The sequence below is a fragment of the Saccopteryx leptura genome, chromosome 7, assembly GCF_036850995.1.
Source record: "Saccopteryx leptura isolate mSacLep1 chromosome 7, mSacLep1_pri_phased_curated, whole genome shotgun sequence".
Classification (NCBI taxonomy): domain Eukaryota; kingdom Metazoa; phylum Chordata; class Mammalia; order Chiroptera; family Emballonuridae; genus Saccopteryx; species Saccopteryx leptura.
The window spans coordinates 64,477,255-64,500,570 of NC_089509.1; the positions used below are offsets into that span (position 1 = coordinate 64,477,255).

Below are 23,316 nucleotides of genomic sequence, written 5' to 3' on the forward strand. Positions count from 1 at the left end.
GGGAATCGAAACCAGGACTTTTACATGCTGGTCCAATGCTCTACCACTGAACCAACTGGCTAGGGCTCAAGTAATATTTTTGATGTGCAGTTTTGTTACTCTATAATTTTTTGAAAAGCTATTAATGGTTTGTTAATTATAAAATCCAGAGAAGAAGGATTACTTGAGGAAACAGTATAAGTGGTGATTGATTGTTCAGTATAAGAAGTGTTGCCTAATCTCTTTCTGACAATAATTTTTTGAAGATTCAATTCTGAAAACAATTAAATGCATAATGCCCAAGAACCAACAGACTTAAAACAGGAGGAAAGAATTGAGCTGCATACCTGGAATCTAAAATACAAAACCATACCAAGTAAAAAATTAAAACTAGATTGACACGAATATATAATTATTAAAGCCAGGGGTTAATGTCCAAATTAGAAAATTTATCAGCTCAAATTATAGTTTTCAAATAAAGACATTATCAAATTATAACTTAACAGAAATTAGTGTGATATTTGAAAATGGCTGATTTAAGCTGACTTTCAGGGAAACTTCCATATGAAAAGTTACAAATAAATGAATAAGTAAGTGAACAATGAATTCTTAAATTATTGAAGAAAATTAGAGGCAATGTGACCTAAAAGAAGTGAAAACCTTTGGTGTACAAGAGTTTTACTTGTCCCCAAAATAAAAATGTCTCAAGTGTAGTGAAGAACAATTTTTTCTTCTTGCTCTTGAGTCAAGTCCATCTTTGGCATAATGTTGTATAATTTGTATAGCAAGAAGTGATTTTTCCATATATATCATTTGAGTTGTGGAAATACATGATTAATATTGTCTTTTTATTGTAATTTTTAAAAGTTGGCTGTTAATAGTTTATGAAACTCATATCTTTCTTTTTATGTTTTCTTTTTAAAAGTATATATAGTGGTGTCCCTGCCCCCACTTTATCTGCAGTTTTACTTAGTATCAGTTACCTGTGGTCAACAGCAGTCCAAAATATTAAATAGAAATTCAAGATATAAACAATTCATAAGTTTTAAATTACACGCTATTTTATAAGTAAATTATGACACTTGAGCTAAAAGTGTGAAGGTTAACTTTTCCTTGCCTTTTTTACCTGTTGGCAAGATACTTTCCTCAATGTTATTTTTCTAATCTATGTATGACTAGATTTTTCTGCAGAGTCATTCTGTGCTTCATTAGTGTCATCTTAATTGCTGCATTTAAATGTTGGTGTCATGGCCCTGATTGTTGACTCAATGGTAGTGTCAACCTGGCATGTGGATTTCCCAAATTCGACTCCTAGTCAGGGCACACAGGAAAAGCAACCATCTGCTTTTCTACCCGCGCCCCCCCCCTCCCTTCTCTCTTCCTATCTCTCTCTTCTCTCCCACAGCCATGGCTTCATTGGAGCAAGTTGGCCCCAGGTGCTGAGGATGGCTCCATGGATTCACCTCAGACCCTAAAACAGCTCAGTTGCAGAGCAGTGGAGCAGTGGCCCCAGATGGGTAGCACATCGCCTGGTAGGGGACCTGCTAGGTGGATCCTGGTTGGGCGCATACAGGAGTCTGTCTCTTTGCCTCCCTGCTTCTCTCTTCAGAAAAATGCAAGAAAACAAACAAAAATGCCATAGTACATTTACACAATGGAATTCTATGTGGCTATGAAAAATAAGGAAATCTTACCTTTTGCAACAGCATAGGTGAACCTGGAGATTATTATATTAAGTGAAGTAAGCCTGTCAGAGAAAGACAGATACCATATTATCTCATTTATATGTGGAATCCAATGAACAAATTAAACTGACAAACAAAATGGAAACAGAGACATGGATACACGGAACAGACTGTGAGCTATCAGAGTGGAGAGGGGTTGGGGGATTCCATGATAGAAAGCGAAGGGATTAAGCAAAACACACACACATATAACACATAGACACAGACAACAGTGTCGTGATAGCCAGAGGGACAAGGGTGTGGGAAGTACACCCCCTTCTCATAGGGGGGCAAAGGGTAAGAAAATGGGGATAAAAGAGACTTTGCTTGGGGTGATGAGTGCATGGTGTAGTGCAGGGGTCCCCAAACTACGGCCTGCGGGCTGCATGCGGCCCCCTGAGGCCATTTATCCGGCCCCCGCCGCACTTCCGGAAGGGGCACCTCTTTCATTGGTGGTCAGTGAGAGGAGCATAGTTCCCATTGAAATACTGGTCAGTTTGTTGATTTAAATTTACTTGTTCTTTATTTTAAATATTGTATTTGTTCCCGTTTTGTTTTTTTACTTTAAAATAAGATATGTGCAGTGTGCATAGGGATTTGTTCATAGTTTTTTTTATAGTCCGGCCCTCCAACGGTCTGAGGGACAGTGAACTGGCCCCCTGTGTAAAAAGTTTGGGGACCCCTGGTGTAGTGTGTAGATAATGTTTTGTTGAGTTGCACACCTGAACCTATACCCCAATAAACTCAATTAAAAAAAATAAACACAAAAGATTTCCTGCCCTTTATCTTTAAAGAAAAAGAAAAACTTTAATATGTAATGACAGTTTAAAGACCACAGTATATAATGACAGTAGGCATTCACTGCTTTGATGACGATCCTGATGTAAAATTGATGTATTCCATCCACAGTGCAGTGACATTTACATTGATATGATTGATCAATAGGAATGCCCTGCCCCAGGTGCCTTGGGTCTAGGATCATCCACTGTGACTCCTAATTCTCTGTTGATAGTCATGCAGATATTGAAAAAGACAAACTGTAAATAACCCAAACACTAACTTAAGACCTAATCTCTAAACTATGGAGAATTATGCCCTGATTTTATTCCAAAATGAAGACACTCTTGTTAGCCAGGTCTTACATATGCCAGACCTCAGCTGTGCGCAGGAAGAGGCTCTTGGGAAAGGGTGCGAAGGGCGGACCTTTTCTTACAGTTTCTTCTCACACATTGAGATCCTGATCGGCCCTGCTCAGAAAACGTGCTATCAGCCCCTCTCCATGGCTCTAGAATTCTAAGTGTAATTCTCTAAAGCTCCAAACTGAGAAGAGGACCAGCAGGAGAATATTTTGATTTGGGTGGGGGAAAACTCAAGAGATACCGTTTTACCCTTGACTTAGGCACTTACGGACTGAGGGTTCCAGCATGACTTAGAGAAACTTAAAGGGAAACAGAAATAGAACTTTAAAAGGGAGATTGCATCTTTCTAATCAATGGGAAACATAAGGTCATTGAAAACAATCTAAAAATCAGTATTATAAGGCAGTGTTTTTCAGCTATCTGCAGATTGGTCTGCCAGAAATTTTGTGTTGTTCTGCAAAAGAGTTAAGCATCCTGATGTTGTATGTAGACTATAGACCCAATGATCTTAGTCAAATTTGCTTATGCTCGGCTATTTCTGCCATAGCGGTGCCCAAAATAATTCTCCTATTTTTACCAGTCCTCAGTTGTAAAAAGGTTGAAAACATATATATATATACATATATATACACATATATATGTATATATATATATACACATATATGTATATATATGTATATATATATATGTGATCAAACATTAAAGGACACAGAGAAGAACCCAAAAGTAGAAAGTGTAAAATGATTTGCAGGGATCTACTATTAGTCATAACATTAAAACGGAAATGGGAAAAACTTGACTAAAATTAGACTTTTTAAAAACAAACCAATGTGATCATTACTAGAGGAACACAATACAAAATGATACAGAAAGTCTTGGTGTAAAAGGATGGACAGATTTCATTTATCATTCACAAACAGAAAGAGCAGATTATATCCAGTAAAGCAAAAAAGTATAGAGATCTACAAAGAAGGTGATTTTTTTTTACCGTAATCAAAAGTGAATATTGAGTTATTATGAATTCTTCCGTGATAAATCTCGTTTCAAAATACAGGTATACTGAAAAGAACCTAAATGTCCCAATACAAGAATGGTTAAATGTATTGTGGTATATCTGTGTGGTGACCTTATATGTAGTGATTAAGAGTGGTGATACTGAAGTTTCTCCGTTCACTGGAAAACTGTTACCAGTGTATTTCAGAGCAAAGAAAGCATATTTCAGATAGTGTAGACATTATTCTTCTGCCTTGGTTAAAGCAGAACCAAACTGTTAACTGTTGTTATTACTAGGTGATGAAACTGGAGTCAATTTAAATATTTCATCCACAATTTTAATCTTTTTATGATAAATGTAGTAAATTCTATCATTGTTTGCTACTATTCCCTGCCTCTCCCTGGGGGAGGATTATACTTTCGTGCATCATTGACATCAGTTTGGCCATATGACTTGCTTTGCCCAGTAAAATGTGAGTGAAAATGACACGTGCTACCTCCAAGCAAAAGTGTTAACTGTCTCGCCTGACCGGGCGGTGGCGCAGTGGATAGAGCGTTGGACTGGGATGCCGAGGACCCAGGTTCGAGACCCTGAGGTCACCAGATTGAGCGCGGGCTCATCTGGTTTGAGCAAAAAGCCCACCAGCTTGAGCCCAGGGTAGCTGGCTCCAGCAAGGGGTTACTCAGTCTGCTGAAGGCCCGCGGTCAAGGCACATATGAGAAAGCAATCAATGAACAACTAGGGTGTTGCAACGTGCAATGAAGGGCTAATGATTGATGCTTCTCATCTCTCTCCTTTCCTGTCTGTCTGTCCCTGTCTATCCCTCTCTCTCTCTCTGAAAAAGGAGAAAAGTAAAAAAAAAAAAAAAAAAAAGGCATTAACTGTCTCATGGTTCTGCCGTGGGTCTTTTCTTCCTTCACATAGGGGTTGGCCCGTCAGCCCGGATGAAGAGAATACAGACTAGGGCTGCAGCTTGAACTCTAAAGTGGTGTTTTTCAACCCTTGGTCCATGGATCGATCTGCCAGAAATTTTGTGGTGGTCTGTGAAAGAGTTCACTTTGATGTTGTATGAAGATTATAGACCCAATGGTATTAATCAAATTCACTTATGGTGAGGGTGATTTCTGCCTTAGTGGTCCCTGAAATAATTCTCTTATTTTCACTGGTCCCCAAGTGTAAAAAGATTAAAAACCACTACACTAAAGGACATGTAAATGAGTAAATAACAAACCTTTCTTGTAAGAACATGAAGTTTTGTGGTTATGTTAACACATCACAGCTGAGCCCAGGCTAAGGAGTCCCGTTTCAGATGTTTTCCTGAACACATACATGTTACGATGCCTCTATGAACAGCATGTTCTGGAAGTCCTCCCTGCCACTTTTTGCTTTAGTTCATAAGTGTGAATGACTTTTATGTCACTCAGCGTAAATGCAGATGTTACAGTACTTAGAAACCAGTACTCTGAAAGATCAAGGACCTGGCAGGAGTCACATCAACCATGCAGAGCCCAAAGTGTAGTAGAAAAGAGGGTTTATTGCAAACACCTGGGTGCAGGTGGGCTGAGCCTGATAAAGGAGTCAGTCCTGAGCAGGGTTGAGAGGGTTAATTTTATACTCTGCTGCCTCTTGGCAGTTTCTGTTGGTGCTGGTTACCAGGCCTCTGGCCTGGGCTTGTGGTACTCTTCTGTTTCAGTTCTTGCTTTCATTGGTAATGGGTCTGTTTTGGTTCTTCTCTCCATTTGTAACGGGCTCCTTCTGCTGTTTTGACTCCCGCCTCTACTGGTAAAGGGCTCCTGTTTGGTCAACTTAAAGGTTAAGTACAGTTCATCACGTACTGGCTAAGGAAGGGTTGGGAAGGGTTGGCAGTTTTGAGCCCTGAGGATAGATACATTTTGCCCTAACAGGGACAAGACAGGAAAATTAGATGTTCGTTTTTCATATTGCTGTTATTTCCAAGCCACAATACTTTTCTCATTGAATATAAAAATTATGTTGGTGTTGACTTTAAAACTGTGGGTGGTTTTTTGGTGTAGAATTTTGTTTAGGCAATTTTTCAAAATGTGCTTTGATAGAGATGAAATAAGTGTTTTTCTAAAATGTCACAGCCATTCTTACACTCTAGGAATAAAAAATAAATAGGTGCAACTAATAGTAGAATTCATATTCTTTTGTAATGCATTTTGAAATGGAGCAGATGATCAAACACTTGACTGATAATCAAGTTGGAATGATCTCATTTAACCTTTTATTAGGTACTTGAAATCTTCGTTGTTAAAAAAAATAAAAAATTAACAGCAAGAACCTCAAAAACTATCCTTGGAGTGGGTTAAATTCTCTTACTTGCCTTTTCTTCCTTCTTGATATCATTCTAGATATTCATAATTGCGATTCAACCAAAATGTTTATCTTCCCTCATAGTCAAGTTACTCTGCAAATATCATTTTTAAGATAAAACAAACGCCAAGATGTCAGCACTGGTGTGAATTAGGAAAGTGAAGTAAGATGTGGTTAAGAATAGAAAAAGTGCAACAGAGAAAATGTTGGCTCTTGATGTAGCTTAGATTAAATTTACTTCCAAATGGATAACAGTTTAATGAGTTTGGATGTCTAAGCCTCATCCCTTGGGGACACTTGAGCACATCACAAACCTCCATACTTTTAGCTCAAGGATCATCATCTACTTGTAAAACATCTTGGACCAGGAAGCAGAGTACTTCAAATTAAGGATCTGAGCTGGGTTTTGGCTTTCTGTCACTGGCACCAAAGCCTGGCTTGAGATATTTTACTCACATTTATTAGACTACTTTCATAAAATAAAAAGATTAGATGATTATTTAAGTGTCGACTTATTACTGCCTTTGCCAGTACAATATGAAACCTTATCTTGAGCCAAGGAAAAGCTCCAAAGCTCTTACACTTCTATTAGCCCAAGAACTAGTATTATAACAAGAGAGAACTTCCCAGTTTTTTGGAATAAGTAGCTTTTATTTTTTCTGAAGTGGCAATGAAGTTGGATTCTTAAGAAAGCATGATGAGCCTGACCGGTGGTGGCACAATGGATAGAGTCTTGACCTGGAAGGCTGAGGTCCCAGGTTTGAAGCCCAAAGGTTGTTGGCTTGAGAACAGGCTCACCAGCTTGAGCGTAGGGTCACCAGCTTGAGTGCAGTGTCTCCAGCTTGAGAATAGGATCATCAACATGACCTCATGGTGACTGGCTTGAAGCCCAAGGTTGCTGGCTTAAACAAGAGGGTCACTGGCCCAGCTTGAGCCCCCCCCCAAATCAAGGCATGTATTAGAAGCAATCAAAGAACAGCTAAAGTGCCACAACTACGAGTTGATGCTTCTCATCTCTCTCCCTTATTCTCTTTCTCTTTAAAAAGAAAGAAAGGAAGGAAGGAAGGGAGGGAGGAGAGAAAGAAAGAAAGAACAAAAGAAAGAAAGAAAAGAAAAAGAAAGAGAAAGAAAGAACAAAAGAAAGAAAGAAAGAAAAGAGAGAGAGAGAAAGAACAAAGAAAGAAAGAAAACAAAGAGAGAGAAAAAGAAAGAAAGGAAGAAAGAAAAGAGAAGAAAAGAAAAGAAAGGTATAGGTATAACAAGTTTGTGTCACTAGATTGGCCAGGTTTTCTCATTTATAATAATTTGCCTTTTAATTATGGGAATTGTGTTTTTTGTTTGTTTTTTGGTGAAAGAGAGAGACATAGAGAGAGACATATAGGGACAGACAGACAGGAAGGGAGAGAGATGAGAAGCATCAATTATTGTTGCAGCACCTTGTTTGTTCATTGATTGCTTTTTCATATGTGTCTTGACTGGAGGGCTACAGCAGACCGAGTGACCCCTTCTTTAAGCCAGTGACCTTGGGCTCAAGCCAGCAACCATGGGGTCATGTCTGTGATCCCACACTCAAGCCAGCAACCCCGCACTCAAACCAGATGAGCCTGTGCCCAAGCCAGTAACCTTGGGGTCTTGAACCTGGGACTTCTGCGCCCCAGTCCGACGCTGTATCCACTGCGCCACTACCTGGTCAGGCAGGAATTGTTCTTTGGAATATTCTTTATAACCTAGTAACCATTAAAATCTTTTTTAACATATTCAAGGTCGCAGAGTCTACTGACGGAATGCTGCAGATTTTATATAGGCCTGTATAAAATGTATTTGCAGATGCAAAGTTACATGATCTAAACACAAATCACTCAGTACATTTGTGTCATTAACATAATCTCATAAACAGTTGTCCTCGGCCTAAATTTCTCTGAACTTGACTTACCTTTCACATGTTTGTCTCCACTGCAGTACCTTGGTTGTAACTCAGGGCTGCACACCTGACACCATATTTTGGGTATTCCTTGGCCAGCCCTCGCTCCAAATGTGGGGAACCTAGGAACCATTCTCCTCTGAATTTCCCACCACCTCTCTAGTCCATCATCTCTTGCTTCCTGATTGGACCTCCGCATCTTCTTTATATCCCTAATTTGGTGGGCCTAGAGGCTGCCCAAGTATCCTTTTAAACCTCCACAGGCCTTGTAGCGCCTGGCCTCTGCCTTTCTTTGACCCTCATGTCACTGTCTCTGTGCTTTGATTGTGTTGGCCAGCACTAACTCCTGGAACCATGCCACTCCGGATACCCAGGCATCTGGTTAGCTCTTATTTGTCCTTCGATTCTCAGATCAGACCCACTCGCTCAAGGTACCTCTGACCTCCAGACCCCGTTAGCTCCCCTTGCCGCGTGTCCTCATAATACTCCATGCATTCTTTTTTTTTCTTTCTTTTTTTTTTTTATTGTCTCCCTCTGGCCTGAAGTTCAGGACTCAGTTTTCCTTGTCTGAAAGATTGCTTTCTGTTCGTCAGCGGAAGCTTTCTCTTACAACTTGTGCCCGAGTACTTACCCACGTGTTCCATGATTCTTTCAAGAAGCACTAGCATTAAGATGGGGGCTAGAACTTGGCCTTCCATCTTCTTAGAAGGGAATGAAGTTCATTTAGTGGTCAGTGTTTTGGGTCATGTTTCATTTCCCACTATCATGCTTACTTTTAAAAGAATTGTTATTTATTTATTTATTTTTGCAAACCGTGTTGCAAATTAAATAAGCTACTCTCAGGCACAAGTTTCAGCTCTAGTGCTACGATGCAGACTTTTCTTACATGAACCAAGTGAAAAATGAAGTGGCCCTTGGCTGTGGATAGTGAAGCAACTCCAGGCATTACCCCAGTGGTGGGACCCAATGTCAATCTCTAGATGTTTTCCAGCCTGTTAGTGGTTGTGTTGAGAGAGTCATATGTAGATGAGCTATAGACTTGATGTGCAGATAGCCATGGATATATGTATTCCTCGATCCCTCCTAAAGGCTGAATCACATGATATACAAAAGGCGTGGGTCCTTTTGTCTTCTGTGACTGAGGCCCTTGTTGGATTTAGCCATCACTTACATGACTTAGCTGAAGTAAATTGGAGACAATCACGGGCTAAGCTCTTATAATCCATTGGGCAGGCAAATGAAATTTCAGAAGAAGAAACCGAATTACTTTGACATGAGAGTCCAAAACATAGCACTGTAATCTGCTTTATAACAAAGAAAATATGAGGGAAGAGTGTGACTGTAGCATATGGTGTCTCCCTGTTTTCCTTGTTGCCAGACTTTTGTTACATTTAGTCTCCACCTTAGAAATCTAGAGGACGAAATATTTCCTAATGTGTCAAGAGTTCTTCCTTTCACCAACATTTTAGTATTTTTTCCTAAATATAATTTTAATATGTTTTTTTTAAATCATTTATGATTTTTATTGTTTGTTTTGTTTTAGATGTTTTCGACACTCTCAATATTTGCTTTCTCTTTTCCAGTCAAATCTGATTGGTGAAATGGACTGAAGCTGAAAATTCATCTACTTCTTTGTCTGAATTTGAGACACAATTGAGATGATCTTAAGTGCGTGCCACTAGACTCCAATTGCAGCTATGAGCTCAGACGAGAAGGGCATCTCCCCTGCACATAAAACATCCACCCCAACCCATAGAAGTGCCTCCTCTTCAGCATCTTCCCAAAGGGACAGTAGACAGGTAAGAGGAGAGTATAAAGGGCATTTTGTTATTTTCTGCAAATACAGTTCCCTTAGGATATGGTGAGATTGCTAATGAACTCTGAAGTTCTGTTGTGATGATTTTTATTTCACAGGAAAACTCATTGATTTCTGTAGATCTACTTGGTGATATCATGAGGATCCTACTCTTGCTCTTCTGTTATTTAGGATCCTTTCAGAAAGTGCAGAGCACAGGAAGGGTGTCTGGAAGCCATGGCGTGTTCTCCTCACTGTCTGTACCTGGGGGCAGAGCCAGCTCTGGACCTTGACTGTTTTGCTCCCCCTCTCTTCATTCGTTGGGGGGAGAATGGGATCTGAACCTGCAAAGGTCTTCTTCCAATAAGTCTCTCACTGGTCTGCAAAGCACTAACTTTTGTTTGGTGTTTCATGGGATTTGGTAACAAATTCAAGCATTAGATTGTAAATAAAATTGGAGTATCAAGGAATTAAGGGCAGTAAGAACTCAGACAATGTTTAAAGTCAATAGAGAAGGTGAATTATTGTTGCTTAATTATCCCATTGAGGCAACTCTGTAAATTATTTTTGTTTACAGAGTTAATTCGTTGCTACTTCTACAGTCCGGGTTGTGTGGGGATCAGTCAGATGAATTGTCTTCATTGTCAGAATAGGCGCTTGTTTTGTCCAGTACTTGTCTCGGTATTACTACTCACCATTATAATATTTTCTGTGATAGAAATTCACAGTAGGCAACTGTTAACTTTTTATAAAAACTTTTCTTTGGGGGGATATTCAATTAATAAACTTTTTTTTTTGTGAGGGTTTACCCCCTTATTTTATGTGTTGAAAGTATATTGCCTGGTTTTTAGGTACAAATATCAGTTATTCAGTTATCCATAGTATAGACCTGGGTCTTGAGACAGCCATTCCCAGGTGCGAATTAATAATTTTAGATGGTGGAATGCCCTTTTGGGTGTGTTCTGTAGCATCCACCGGGTATGAGAACAAACATCGGAGACTTTCAGGAGTTAAGATGTTACTTTATTGGCCAGTTTAACCTGCGCAGGGGCGAACTCCCGAGATGTCCGGAGACACCGTGCCCACAAGGAGCTGCAAACGGAAGCCACGCCTGGTGCTTACAGCCAGGCCCTTATATATCCTAAGTGAGCAAGCATAGTACAGAAGCAGATGTGGCAGTTTAGCTATTGGCTAGGGAGGTCACACGCAGCATAGCAACAGGGGCCGGCATAGCAACAGGGGCCGGTTTTAGCTTAGTGGTGAATTTCAAACCTAAACTTCTGATAAGGGTCTCTGACCTTCTTTGTTCCCAGCCTCACAGGAACCATATCAGCACTCCCTGTTCCTTCAATAGTTATACTCTTTGGCAGCCCAGTACTCCCTGAATCTAACATGTTCCTTAAGGAACATTCAGTCTACAAACACTCCCAGCTCTCCCTCTCCTATTTCTAGCAAGAGGTTCCAGGGAAATCTGTAAGAACCAGAGATTTCTTTTGTGTATATCATCTGCACATTCTAAGCAGATATTTCTACAATGGGTCTTGGGGAACTTTTGACTTCATTATAGAGTTCAAGAGGATATCTGCGTTTCGTTCATTGGAATTAGTTATGCTATGAACTGAATGTGTGATTACACACAGTCGTAATGTTTATTTTATTGCATTTGTAGAGAAAAAGAGTAAAAGTACCATGCATGAAAACACATTTATATTAAAGAACTACTGCATGCTGAGAAGGTGCTTTCTAGGTTTGTGATTTTCGTCTACCCTTCCCCTGCTCCTCTGTCCTTTCTTGTTATGGCTTCTCCACTTTTCCCTTGCCCTGGGCATTTAAATGGAGAGAAAATTTAAGGAGCATGGCCGTTCTGGCAGCTGAGGGAAGGAAGGGATGGACCCCGCTCACCCTGGAGAATTGTAGCAAGTGGAGAAGACTGGTGAGTGCAGTGGAAACATCTGTCATCACTGCCTCTCCGCCTGTTGCACCTGAGCTTCAGGTCTAAAAGCAAAACAAAAAAAACTGAGATTCTGGCCCTGGCTGGTTGGCTCAGCGGTAGAGCGTCGGCCTGGCGTGCGGGGGACCCAGGTTCGATTCCCGGCCAGGGCACATAAGAGAAGCGCCCATTTGCTTCCCCACAACCCCCTCCTTCCTCTCTGTCTCTCTCTTCCCCTCCCGCAGCCAAGGCTCCATTGGAGCAAAGATGGCCCGGGCGCTAGAGTGGCTCTGGTCGCGGCAGAGCAACGCCCCAGAGGGGCAGAGCATCGCCCCCTGGTGGGCAGAGTGTCGCCCCTGGTGGGCGTGCCGGGTGGATCCCGGTCGGGCGCATGTGGGAGTCTGTCTGACTGTCTCTCCCCGTTTCCAGCTTCAGAAAAATACAACAACACCAAAAAAAACAAAAAACAAAAAAAAACTGAGATTCTGGTCTGCCGGAGGGAGTTTGAAGGTGGACTGTTTGATTCCTAGCTGGCTTGTGTATGATGGGAATCAAGGAACATGTTCGGAAATTGATAATAAATTCTAAAAAACTAGAAGGCAGTGTTCAAATGTTTATTATTGTTTAAGGAAAGAGTTTGCTCTTATTCCTGTTTATTTCAGCAAGTGGAAACTCTCCCACATACTTTCTCTTCTGGTTCCTTCCTGCCTCCTGTTTTCTGTCTTTTCATCTTTCTCAAGGGAAAGAAGAAAAAAAGAACTATCACAGTTCTGTTTTGTTTTGTTTTTCCTAGCTCTGTCACTTCCTAGAATCCAGTATTAACTTACGGAAATCAGAATTTTGAGTGATCTTGTGATGTGATATGATGCAGTGTTTTTATATGCATCTGTTTTTGTGTGATGACTGTTTTTATAGTGAAGGGACATAGAGATATTGTGCTAAATTAGTCTTCACTGAATGTTACTGTTTCTCCTGATGTGACTGACATTTCTGCAGATGGTACCAAACTGCAAAGCCCATCCCTGTTTCTCTCCTAAACTGATGATGCAGGTGAACGATCTAGCACAGAGCTGAGAATACAGTGGTGCCTCAGTGCACGTTATTTGTCCTTCCCAGTTCTGGTCCTGGATCACTGACTAATTGATTAGGCATTTCTGCTTAGATGTACCAATGTCACCTTAAATCAATATTGGTATCGGAATAGTCATTCTGTTATTGACCCAGGGTCAAAGCCATTTCTTTCTCCTTTGCCTCTCTCACATTCAGTAGGTTAACAAGTTCTACTGATTATTATTTCCACAGTATTCTATTTTCTTTCTATTCTCCCCGTTCACTCCCTGGCCCAGGCTCTCATCACCTCAACCCGGGAGCCTGCAGATGCTCTTGCCTCACTTTCTCCCCATGGCTTCATAAGATCGAAGTTCCTTAATAGGGCAGATTTATGTCAGCAGCCTTCAAAGCCTCTCAGTTACCTAACCATTAAAGCCATGTTTTCTTATTTGGTGTTCAGTAACCACCATGATCTGATCTAGCCTCAGTGTCCCATTTTCTTCCCAACCACGTAGTACAGTCTTAACTGCTCCTGGTTCCTGAGCTGCCTTAGCTCTGTCACTGCCCTTTTCTTTTTTTTTTTTTTTTACAGAGGCAGAGATAGACAGGGACAGACAGACAGGAACGGAGAGATATGAGAAGCATCAATCATCAGTTTCTCGTTACGCATTGCGACTTCTTAGTTGTACATTGATTGCTTTCTCACATGTGCCTTGACCGTGGGCCTTCAGCAGACCGAGTAACCCCCTGCTGGAGCCAGCAACCTTGGGTCTAAGCTGGTGAGCTCTTTGCTCAAGCCAGATGAGCCCGCGCTCAAGCTGGCGACCTCGGTGCCTTGAACCTGGGTCCTTCCGCATCCCAGTCCGACGCTCTATCCACTGCGCCACCACCTGGTCAGGCTCTGCCCTTTTCTTTACTGCATGGAATTCTCATCACCCTGCTCTTGACCTGATCCCTACCTATGCTTCAAGGACCAGCCCACGTCACACTTTCATTGGCCACTCAAACCCACATTGTCCTTCCCCTCCTCTGAACTCTTATAGAACCTTTTGATAATATGTGACATTTATATATATATATAGACATATATATATATATATATTTAAATGTACCGATATCTTCAAATGTATTGTGAGCTCTTTTACAGACTATACACTCTAATTCTCAAGAGGCAACTTGCACCTCAAATATTTTAATATCTCCTAGAAAATATTTTTAAAGAACAGCAACAATATTAGTCTTGTCCTTTTATTACAAAATTTATATTCCAGATTTATGTGTCTTCTCCCTTCTTCCTTCCTCATAAATAAGTAAAACAAAGGACTTCTGCCAAGCACGGAGTAGTAACTGGCTGTCCTTCCTGTCACTAAATTATGTGGCCTGCAGGCGGAGGAGGGAACTGAAGGTATTCAGTGTTTCTGTGATTTCACTCAGATCTTCTTCACCGATGAGAAGGTCAGGACTCCACTCAGTATATTTAACAAGCTGGAAGACTTTTGTAAATGTTCCATTTACGTTTGGACCAAATCTGATATTAGATGTTAGAACATCTAACAAAATGGACTCTGTGTGTGTTCAACTATGACTCATAAGCTGTAAGAAATATATGTACTAAAATTTTCAAAAAGGAAATAAGGAAGTTGACTGACATCTAGGACTTAAGCATAAACAAGCATTTCCCATGTGTGTATGAAGGAAAGTTCATCCCTCAAGCTGTTGCAGGAAGAAAGGATTCAATGGTCAAGGAAATAAAGAAATGCTAAACACTGTCTCTTTTTGCACTGTGTATTAATAAAATAAGGATGCCAATAAAGTCTGTCATTAGAACTTCATTTAACTTAGCACTTTTAGAATTTAGTGCATTGTGGAACTTATTTTATTTTCCTGAGGTACGGATGTTAAAAATTTAGATTCTTCTTCTTAAGAAATGGGAAGATCTTGGAATACTAGGCCCAGATTCCAAATGGCCACACTGACTGGGCTCAGGAGCAGCTCTCCCTTCAGAGATGACATTTAATATCTGATCAGCCGTATCCCTTCCTCTCCTTACTTTATTTTTTTGGTAAATATCAATATTTTATTTTATTTTTAATTATAGTTGACATACAATATCTTATTAGTTTCAGGTGTACAAAATAGTAATTCAACATTTATATACCTTACAGAGTGACTACTGTACCACAACAAGTCTGGTAACCATCTATCACTATACATTGTAATTACAATATTGTTGACTATATGTGATATTATTGACTATACCTACCTCTCATTGTATTTCAGTACTTATTTATGTTTCCTGCCTGGCCCCTGAAAGCATTTGACCTTGCCAACTGTGATCCTGGATGTCAAGTCAACCACTTGACTAAGGGTGATTTCCACTTGGATGTTAAAACTTTGAGTAGTGAGTTTTTTTCATGCTCGCTGAGTGAGTTGTTTTTAAAAAAAAGAAAGAAAGAAAAGAAATTAGTTCCAGTTACAGTTTTATTAACTTAAAATCATGTTTGTTTGATGACCAATTTATGGAAACAAGAAGAACATACATTTGCCTTACACACTTTTAAAATAAATCTGTTGTACTCTGGATGGTCAGGAGGCACGAGGACGTACATAAGTGTTCACACGACTCAAAGGGTTAAGAACTTATCATGTTCAAAACTGAACTCTTAACATTCCTCTCCAATCAGCGCTTTCCCAGTGCTCTTTATCTCATAAACAGAACTCTTATTTTTTCATTTGGTAAGGCCAGAAACCTTGCCAGGAGTCATTCCTGACTCTTCAGTCCCTCCCACGCCCCACTTCCAAACCCTGTTGGTTCTGCCTTCAGGATGTACCTGAAATGTGACCGCTGCTGACCACCTCTTCTCCTCTACCCTAATCTGAGCCACCATTATTTCTACCCAGATTGGGCTCCGTTTCTCACCTCACCCCACACACAGGTCATTTTTGCAGAGTAGTCAGAGTGATCCTGTCAAAACCTACGTTAGATCAAGCTGCCCTGCCCCTCCGCTCCAAACCATCCAGTGGTTTCCCATCTCCCTCCAGATGATATTTAAATTGCTCATCGTCATCTATATCTATAAGGTCATTCATAATGTGGATCTGCCTACCTCTCTGGTCCCATCTACCAGGTTTGCTTCACTTCATTCTCTCTAGCCTTTTCCTCAGAAGCTAAGCATGCTCCTACCTCAGGGCCTTTGCATATTTAGCCGTCTGAGTCTAGCTTGCTTTTTTACCCAGCCATTCCTAGGTTTGCTCACACACTTGACTAATTCTCCAAATGTACCCTTTGGAGTAGTCTTCTCTTCTCTCTCATGCATATCCTTATCATTCACTGTCCTTAACTTTGTCTTCAGTGCACTAAGCACACCTGATATGTTACATATTTATCTGTTCATATCTGTAGCCCCTTCCTCTATTCCCTGTCACCGAAATGTAAGCTCCTTGAAAGCAGGGGTTTTATTTTGTTCAATAATGCATCCCTAGCACCTCATACTGTATGGCCCAGAAGAGATTTGAGCCAAATGCACGAGGAACCAGAACACAGAGGAAGATTGTGAACCAGATTCCAGAGGCCTTGCAGTTGTGAAAAAATAATCATGAGGTTGGGAGGAGACGACAGGAGAGGAAGAAGTATAGTTGGAAGTTCCAGGTCTCCCAAGAAGAGTGGATTTTGAGTGTAAGAAGAATGGTCCAAAGGTGCAGGGGAGAGTTAGGGCAACCCTGAGCTTTGGTCAGCTGCTGCTGACAGTCCTGTGTGGTGGAATAAATGACTTGTGGCTTTTGAAGGAAATGATATCAGTCAAAAGCAAGGCATTTGGAGCATCCTGCACAGATGTTAAACTTTTGGTGGGGGTGGGAGGTAACTCTTTATTTAAAACCTGTTACTGTTTCCCAATTTCTTGTAGAATTTATTTTATGGTGTAACAGGCCAAGTATATGATCAGCTGACTGAATTTTGTTTGTTTTGAAACTCACCCATTTATTCACATATTTTAGATAATCTTTTACAGTGTGTACAAGCAGGGGTCGTCAAACTTTTGATAAAAATCGCCCACTTTTGCAGTGCTGGTCAACCTGGTCCCTACCGCCCACTAGTGGGCGGTCCAGCTTTCATGGTGGGCCAATCGCAGCGCTGTTTGGTTGCACGGTAGGGACCAGGTTGACCAGCACTGCAAAAGTAGGCGATTTTTATAAAAAGTTTGAAGACCCCTGCGTGGAGATAGTTTCAGTAGTTCTAGGATCAGGCCCAATGATCTGCATTGTTTAAAAGCAATGCCCCTGTTTGGAGCCATCGATTCTTTTTATTTGCATCATTATCAAGTCATAAAAAAATCAGACACTAGTGCTGTAAGAATTTAGGATTTGGAATGCGTAGTTATCAGGTGATAGTGTCTATTATTATTAGTGTGAATTGTTACAGCTCTCCTGGGTTAGATGTTATACTTAAATGAGTTCATCTTTATTTTTTGTTTAGTGAAAAATCAAAGGAAATAAATACCAGCCATTTCTCATAATGATTTAATGCTACTGAAGCTCAGAGATAATATAGTAAGAGATTTTTAAGAAAAAATTATATTATGAATAAGTCATAAGAGACTGGTAGTTAATCTTCTGCTAGTTTTTATAAAATAGATTCAGTATCCTAGCCAGTCTTTAACAACTAATGGAATATTTCAGTTACATAGAGATCTACAAATGTTTTCTATATATTATCAAAACCAATGCATTTCAAAACCAACCTTGACCCATTCAGTTCATGTCCATTGGTGACACATGACGGCTGTCCCCAGCAGTGGTTCACTGGGACTCAGAGAACCATGGGCCGATGCCCTGACCACCCAGCTCTGACAATCAGCATCCTCTGCTCTACATGCAGCTTTCATTATACACGAAGACTGTGCCTAGAAAACCAGAAAGTGAAAATGTTCCTCATCAATGTCTATACTTTATGGGTAGGGTTTTTTGGTTTTTGTTTTTGTTTTTTGTATTTTTCTGAAGCTGGAAACGGGGAGAGACAGTCAGACAGACTCCCGCATGCGCCCAACCGGGATCCACCCGGCACGCCCACCAGGGGCGATGCTCTGCCCACCAGGGGGCAATGCTCTGCCCCTCCGGGGCGTCGCTCCGCCGCGACCAGAGCCACTCCAGCGCCTGGGGCAGAGGCCAAGGAGCCATCCCCAGCGCCCGGGCCATCTTTGCTCCAATGGAGCGTTGGCTGCGGGAGGGTAAGAGAGAGACAGAGAGGAAGGGGGAGGGTGGAGAAGCAAACGGGCGCCTCTCCTATGTGCCCTGGCCGGGAATCGAACCCGGGTCCCCCGCACGCCAGGCCGACGCTCCACCGCTGAGCCAACCGGCCAGGGCCTGGGTAGGGTTTTTATAACAAGTTCTCTTCTTGGACAGGCAGGCTGATAAAAAGTTCCCTTGACATATACATGCACTGAATTGGAATATGTCTCTCTGCTTGAATCTCTGAAGCATGAAACAGCTTTGTTAAATAAAATAACCAAAACACTGCTTTGAAATGCAGGGTTTCTGTCTTTGAATATGAAAACTATTTTCATCTTTGAATTATGAAAAATATAGTCGTGTTACCTCAAACAAAATTGTTCCATTCTTTGGGAGAAAAAATCCAAGCATTCTTAATGCCTAACCTCAAATTTAAATAATCTTTAATCTTATCAGTGAGGAGGAATATAACTTGAAATCTGCCAGTATCTGAATAGAAAATTCTTAGCTCTGTTTAGAACTCACTGTATTAGGGACATGCAGGATGACGCTGGAACCCAGCTTTTAAGTTCAGGGAGAAATATTAACCCGATATGAAAATCTGCTGTTTCCTTACTAAAATAATGCTGGTGAATAAAGCCTTTGGTGCTACGTATATTTAAAGTCTTCAGCTCCTTCCAATTTAGCATTTTGGGGAATCTACCCATCCCATGGGATCTAACCTTTGAGACGTAGGGCCAATCAGTATCCATGGTAAAATAACATTTGCTTGCAAAAGCCTACACTATGAGAAACTGTTGTGATTTAAAAGCTTTTTGTAAATAGAGTGTTCCGAATTACCTAAACATTAGGCAAAGTTAGTGAACAAATTAATAGACCAACACCAGCAGCAGCTAATATTTCATGAGTTCTCATTGTGGAAAGTTGGAACTGCCAGCACCCTTTTCACATAACTAAACTCGGCCTGACGTGGTGTCCGGCATGCCTCGGCCACAGCGAAGGAACAGTTAAGACAGGGCTGGCCGCTCACTGTTTGTTCTGTTGTAAGTCCTGACAAGCAGCATCTCCAGGAGGCCAGGCTTCTTTCTATACCTTTCTAAGTGCACTTAGTAAGGCAGCATTTGTCAGCTATTTCCGAGTTATGTATTGCCTCATTTTTTTTTCCTTCGGGAATAATAGTGATCTTTCATATCCTCATTGGCCTGAGGAAAATTGACCAAATGGCACATAGACCAAAATATTAAGTTATGATCATGAAGTACTTATATCAGATGAATTGTATGTTCTTTGTGCTTTTCTATATTTTCACTCTGTGTGTTGCCTTCGGAATGAAAATTTTTCGCCATTTGTTTGTTTGTTGAAAATTCTGATTAGCCTTTTGCATGAAACGAAGTAAGCAGCCCCTGCCATTTGGAGACAGCTGCCGCCGTGGCTTGGTATTTTACGGTACCTCTTCAGCCAATGTCAAATGTGCTGAAATTGAGACCACTGGAAAGAAATTTGCCACCTGGCTCTCAGACGCTCATTATCCCTGAGTGATTCAGAGCTTGTGAGAATCTGTTTGCTGCTTTCCTTGGTATATTTGCCAGAACCTTTTAGTCCTCTACACCTGCTTTAGTTTCTCACTGAAGAAGTGATCTCTTAGGATTTTCAGTCAGCTAATTTCGGATAGCATTTTTATAGCAGCAAACTCCTCTGTCGGATGTATGCTTTAATATTACCGGCTCGTTTCTTAGGCAGAACAGCAAACAGAGAGAGTCACAGTACAATCTCTTAGTGAACCAGAGGGCCCAGTCAGTAGGTCTTTGGGGAGGCCTGGGAATCTGTCGTTTATACATGCTTCACCCAGGTTTGGGAAGCATTACTCTTACAAAATACATTTTTAGGTCTTTCATTAGGACTATAAAAACTTCATCCCGGATGACCATAAGTCTACAAAATGGCTTTATTTGATTTTCAACTTGAACAAATAGAAAATTTTACTCTCCCTCTGTCCAGTATCCACTGTAACGCTCCCAGGCTGTAAGTAAAATACTGCCCTAAGCTTAAAGAAGAGCCCTGTGTATATTGTGTGCTATAATGTGCCAGACTTCTTGACCTCAGATTTTAATTAAGAGCCGATTTTGTAATAATGATAATAGCCAGTGCTAGTGAGGTTTCAGAGAAATGGATGCTCTCGTGTATTACCGCTAAGTGTGTTGATGCCACCAAAATTTCTGCAATGAATGTGCGTAGCTTTTTTTTAGTACAAACTGTGTGTGTGTATAAATAAATGGTCTTGTTTTTTTGTTTGTTTTTGTTTTTTTTAGCAAGGGAGAGATAGACAGGAAAGGAGAGAAATGAGAAGCATCAACTCATAGTGGCATCACTTCAGTTGTTCACTGATTGCTTCTCATCCATGCCTTGATGGGATGGGGAGCAAGGGGCCTCAAACCAACCCAGTGACCTCTTGCTTAAGCCAGCGACCTTTGGGCGCAAGCCAGTGACCATGGGATCATGTGGATGATTGCAGGCTCAAGCTGGTGAGCCTGCGATCTAGCCTGTGAGCCTGTGCTCAAGCAGGTGCCCTTGGGGTTTCAAACATGGGACCTCAGCATCCCAGGTTGATGCTCTGTCCACTGTGCCACCACCTGTAGGCCAAACTGTATTTTTTGACGTCTATATTTTGTGAGTTAACGGGTGCACATGTGTGTATGTAGACTTAAAACAGTATTTGGAATATAGTAAATATGATTTAACTGTGAGCTATTTTAATAATAAAATTGTAAGCCCTGACTCCATAGGTATAAGCTTTATTATTTAATGACTAGGAAGGATATGTCACATGGGAAACTTGGAACAATTCTGAGGCTCTGAGGCAAGAGCTGGACCACTGTTTGTTCTCTAAACTACCAGTATTTATCTCATGATAATTATTTTAAGTGTGTTTGTGGGAAAGTGGGAACTTAGACACTGTATGTATTACAACAAATGCTTATTTACTTTTTCATTCAGCAAATTTTTTTTAAGTGAGAGGGAGGAAGATACAGAGACAGACTCCTGCATGTGCCCCAACCAGGATCCACCTGGCAACCCCCATCTATGGCCAGTGGTCTTAACCGAGCTATTTTTAGCATCTGAGGTGGGGGTTCCACAGAGCCATCCTCAGCGCCTGGAGCCATAGTGTTCAAATCAATTGAGCCATGGCTGTGGGAAGGGAAGAGAGAAAAAGAAGGGGGGGGGGAGCAGACAGTCACCTCTCCTATGTTCCCTGACCAGGAAACAAACCCAGGACTTCCACACACCAGGGTGACACTCTACCACTGAGCCAATTGGCCAGATCCCATTCAGCAAATATTTATGAATACATATGGGAAAAATCATAGACTTATCTGCTTTGAGTTTATAATAATGATCCAAACAAATCAACTCTGCTTAAAATATACATACATAATTATATATTTGAGAGAGAGAGAGAGAAAGAGTGTGTGTGTGTGTGTGTGTGTGTGTGTGTGTGTGTTGCGTTCAATCCCAGGCCAGGGCACATACAAGAAGCAATCAGTGAGTGCACAACTAAATGGAACAACTAAGTGGAACAATGAGTTGATGCGTCTCTCTCTCTCAAATCAATGGAAAAATTTTAAAAGACTGTAGAAAAAATAGACACATGCATAGGATTTGGGGTGGAGTTTTTTGCTTGTATTGTTAGCAAAGTTATGTGAGTGATTATCAGAATGACAACCTTTGTCTGTTCTGGATTATTTTAATAGCCTTGTACAAAATTACATATTGACTTTAGTGATCTTTTCAATTCACATGGAACTGTTCTCTTGCCTTTTAAATTAACTCTACATGTCCTGGAGCCTTTGCTCTCAAAGTGGCTTAGTATTTGTCCTCATTATTTGTCATTCATTTATAATTGCTGTAAAGGAGCATGATCACAGTTACTGGGGCTTCCAGTGATTTTGTTACATGTTTGTGAGTGTTGAGAGTACAAGAGAGGAGCACACCACTAATAAGATCTGGTTCTTAAAGGCAACCATGGACTTTGAAAAGCTGTTTATCCATATCCTTTTACCACTTCATAGCCAAGGTCACTGACCTACTCTTAGCCTCTAAAAGGACCAGGTGATAGGTCTGAATGTTATTTTTTTTTTATAATTAAGTGAAAGCAGGGGAGGCTGAGAGACAGACTTCCACATGCGCCCTGACCGGGATCCACCCAGCAAGCCCCCTGTGAGGCAATGCTCTGCCTATCTGGGGCATTTCTTTATTGCTTGGTAACTGAGCTATTTTTAGCACCTGAAGTGGAGACTACAGAGCCATCCTCTGCTCCTAGGGCCAACTTGCTTGAATCAATAAAGCCATGGCTGTGGGATGAGGAAAGAGAGAGAGAGAGAAGGGGGAGGGAGAGGTGTAGAGAAGCAGATGGTTGCTGCTTCTGTGTGTTCTGATTGGGAATTGAACCCAGGACATCCACACACTGGGCCAGCCAGCCAGGGCCAAATAGTATTTCTTACAGTGCAAGGTTTCCAACAATAGACAAGTTAAATGTGGGGCCATCTCTATTGGTTCTTAATGAGTTTCATGTTTCTGTGTGGGAAAAGTCAAAGACTGTGATTGATGACTTTTTTCCTCTTTTAGGGATTTCCAAGTGTGCTGCGTGGAATTTTTTCTAGCAACTATTTCTAAAAATTTTTACTCCCATTCATTTTAGTGGTGCTGGAGACTTATTATTAATGCAATTCTGCCATTTTTCAGTGAGGGCCAAATAATTGTTACTATGGAGAAAGTAGTAGAATTAATACTTCTTCAGAAGTGGCCTTCTGGCTTTGGTAATTTAAATATTTTATGCTTTTCAAAAAATATTATCAAGAATACAGCAGGCAAAGTCTGTGCATGTATTTTGCTGCAGGAATGCAGGAGGGTGCAGAATCTGCATTACCATTTGCTGCTAATGCTTTTTCCCTGGCAAGTAGATAGGGCGTTTGTCCCCACTCACTTTTCAGCTCTCCCAGGACATGCTGATACTCTGATGACCAGATGGTGCTGACGGTAGTTACTAGGTTAACCAGGTAGCATGGTGGCCAGTTCATTGTGCATTCTTCACTTCCAAAAAGTACTCAGGTGTCATACACCTGCAGGATGTTTGGCAATATCTTTCTGTGACAATAAGACTCCACAAGATTCCTAAACATTTATTTTATAGCAGTCATCACCAACATGTTAGTCACCATTTATTGAC

At 40.9% G+C, this 23,316-nt stretch overlaps 1 protein-coding gene across 5 annotated transcripts in view; it reads left to right on the plus strand.

The window, feature by feature from the left end:
- The window catches only part of OSBPL6 (oxysterol binding protein like 6), a 233,728-nt gene that overhangs the window by 126,892 nt on the left and 83,520 nt on the right, over positions 1-23,316 (plus strand). For 4 of the 5 annotated variants that reach the window (XM_066345045.1, XM_066345046.1, XM_066345048.1 and 1 more), the window contains exon 3: positions 9,675-9,890. In XM_066345045.1, coding sequence (XP_066201142.1) covers positions 9,789-9,890 — 102 coding nt within the window. In that variant the 5' untranslated portion in view covers positions 9,675-9,788. Of the gene's footprint in view, positions 1-9,674; positions 9,891-23,316 lie in introns of those variants that run through there. The other variant, XM_066345049.1, reaches the window with a different exon arrangement.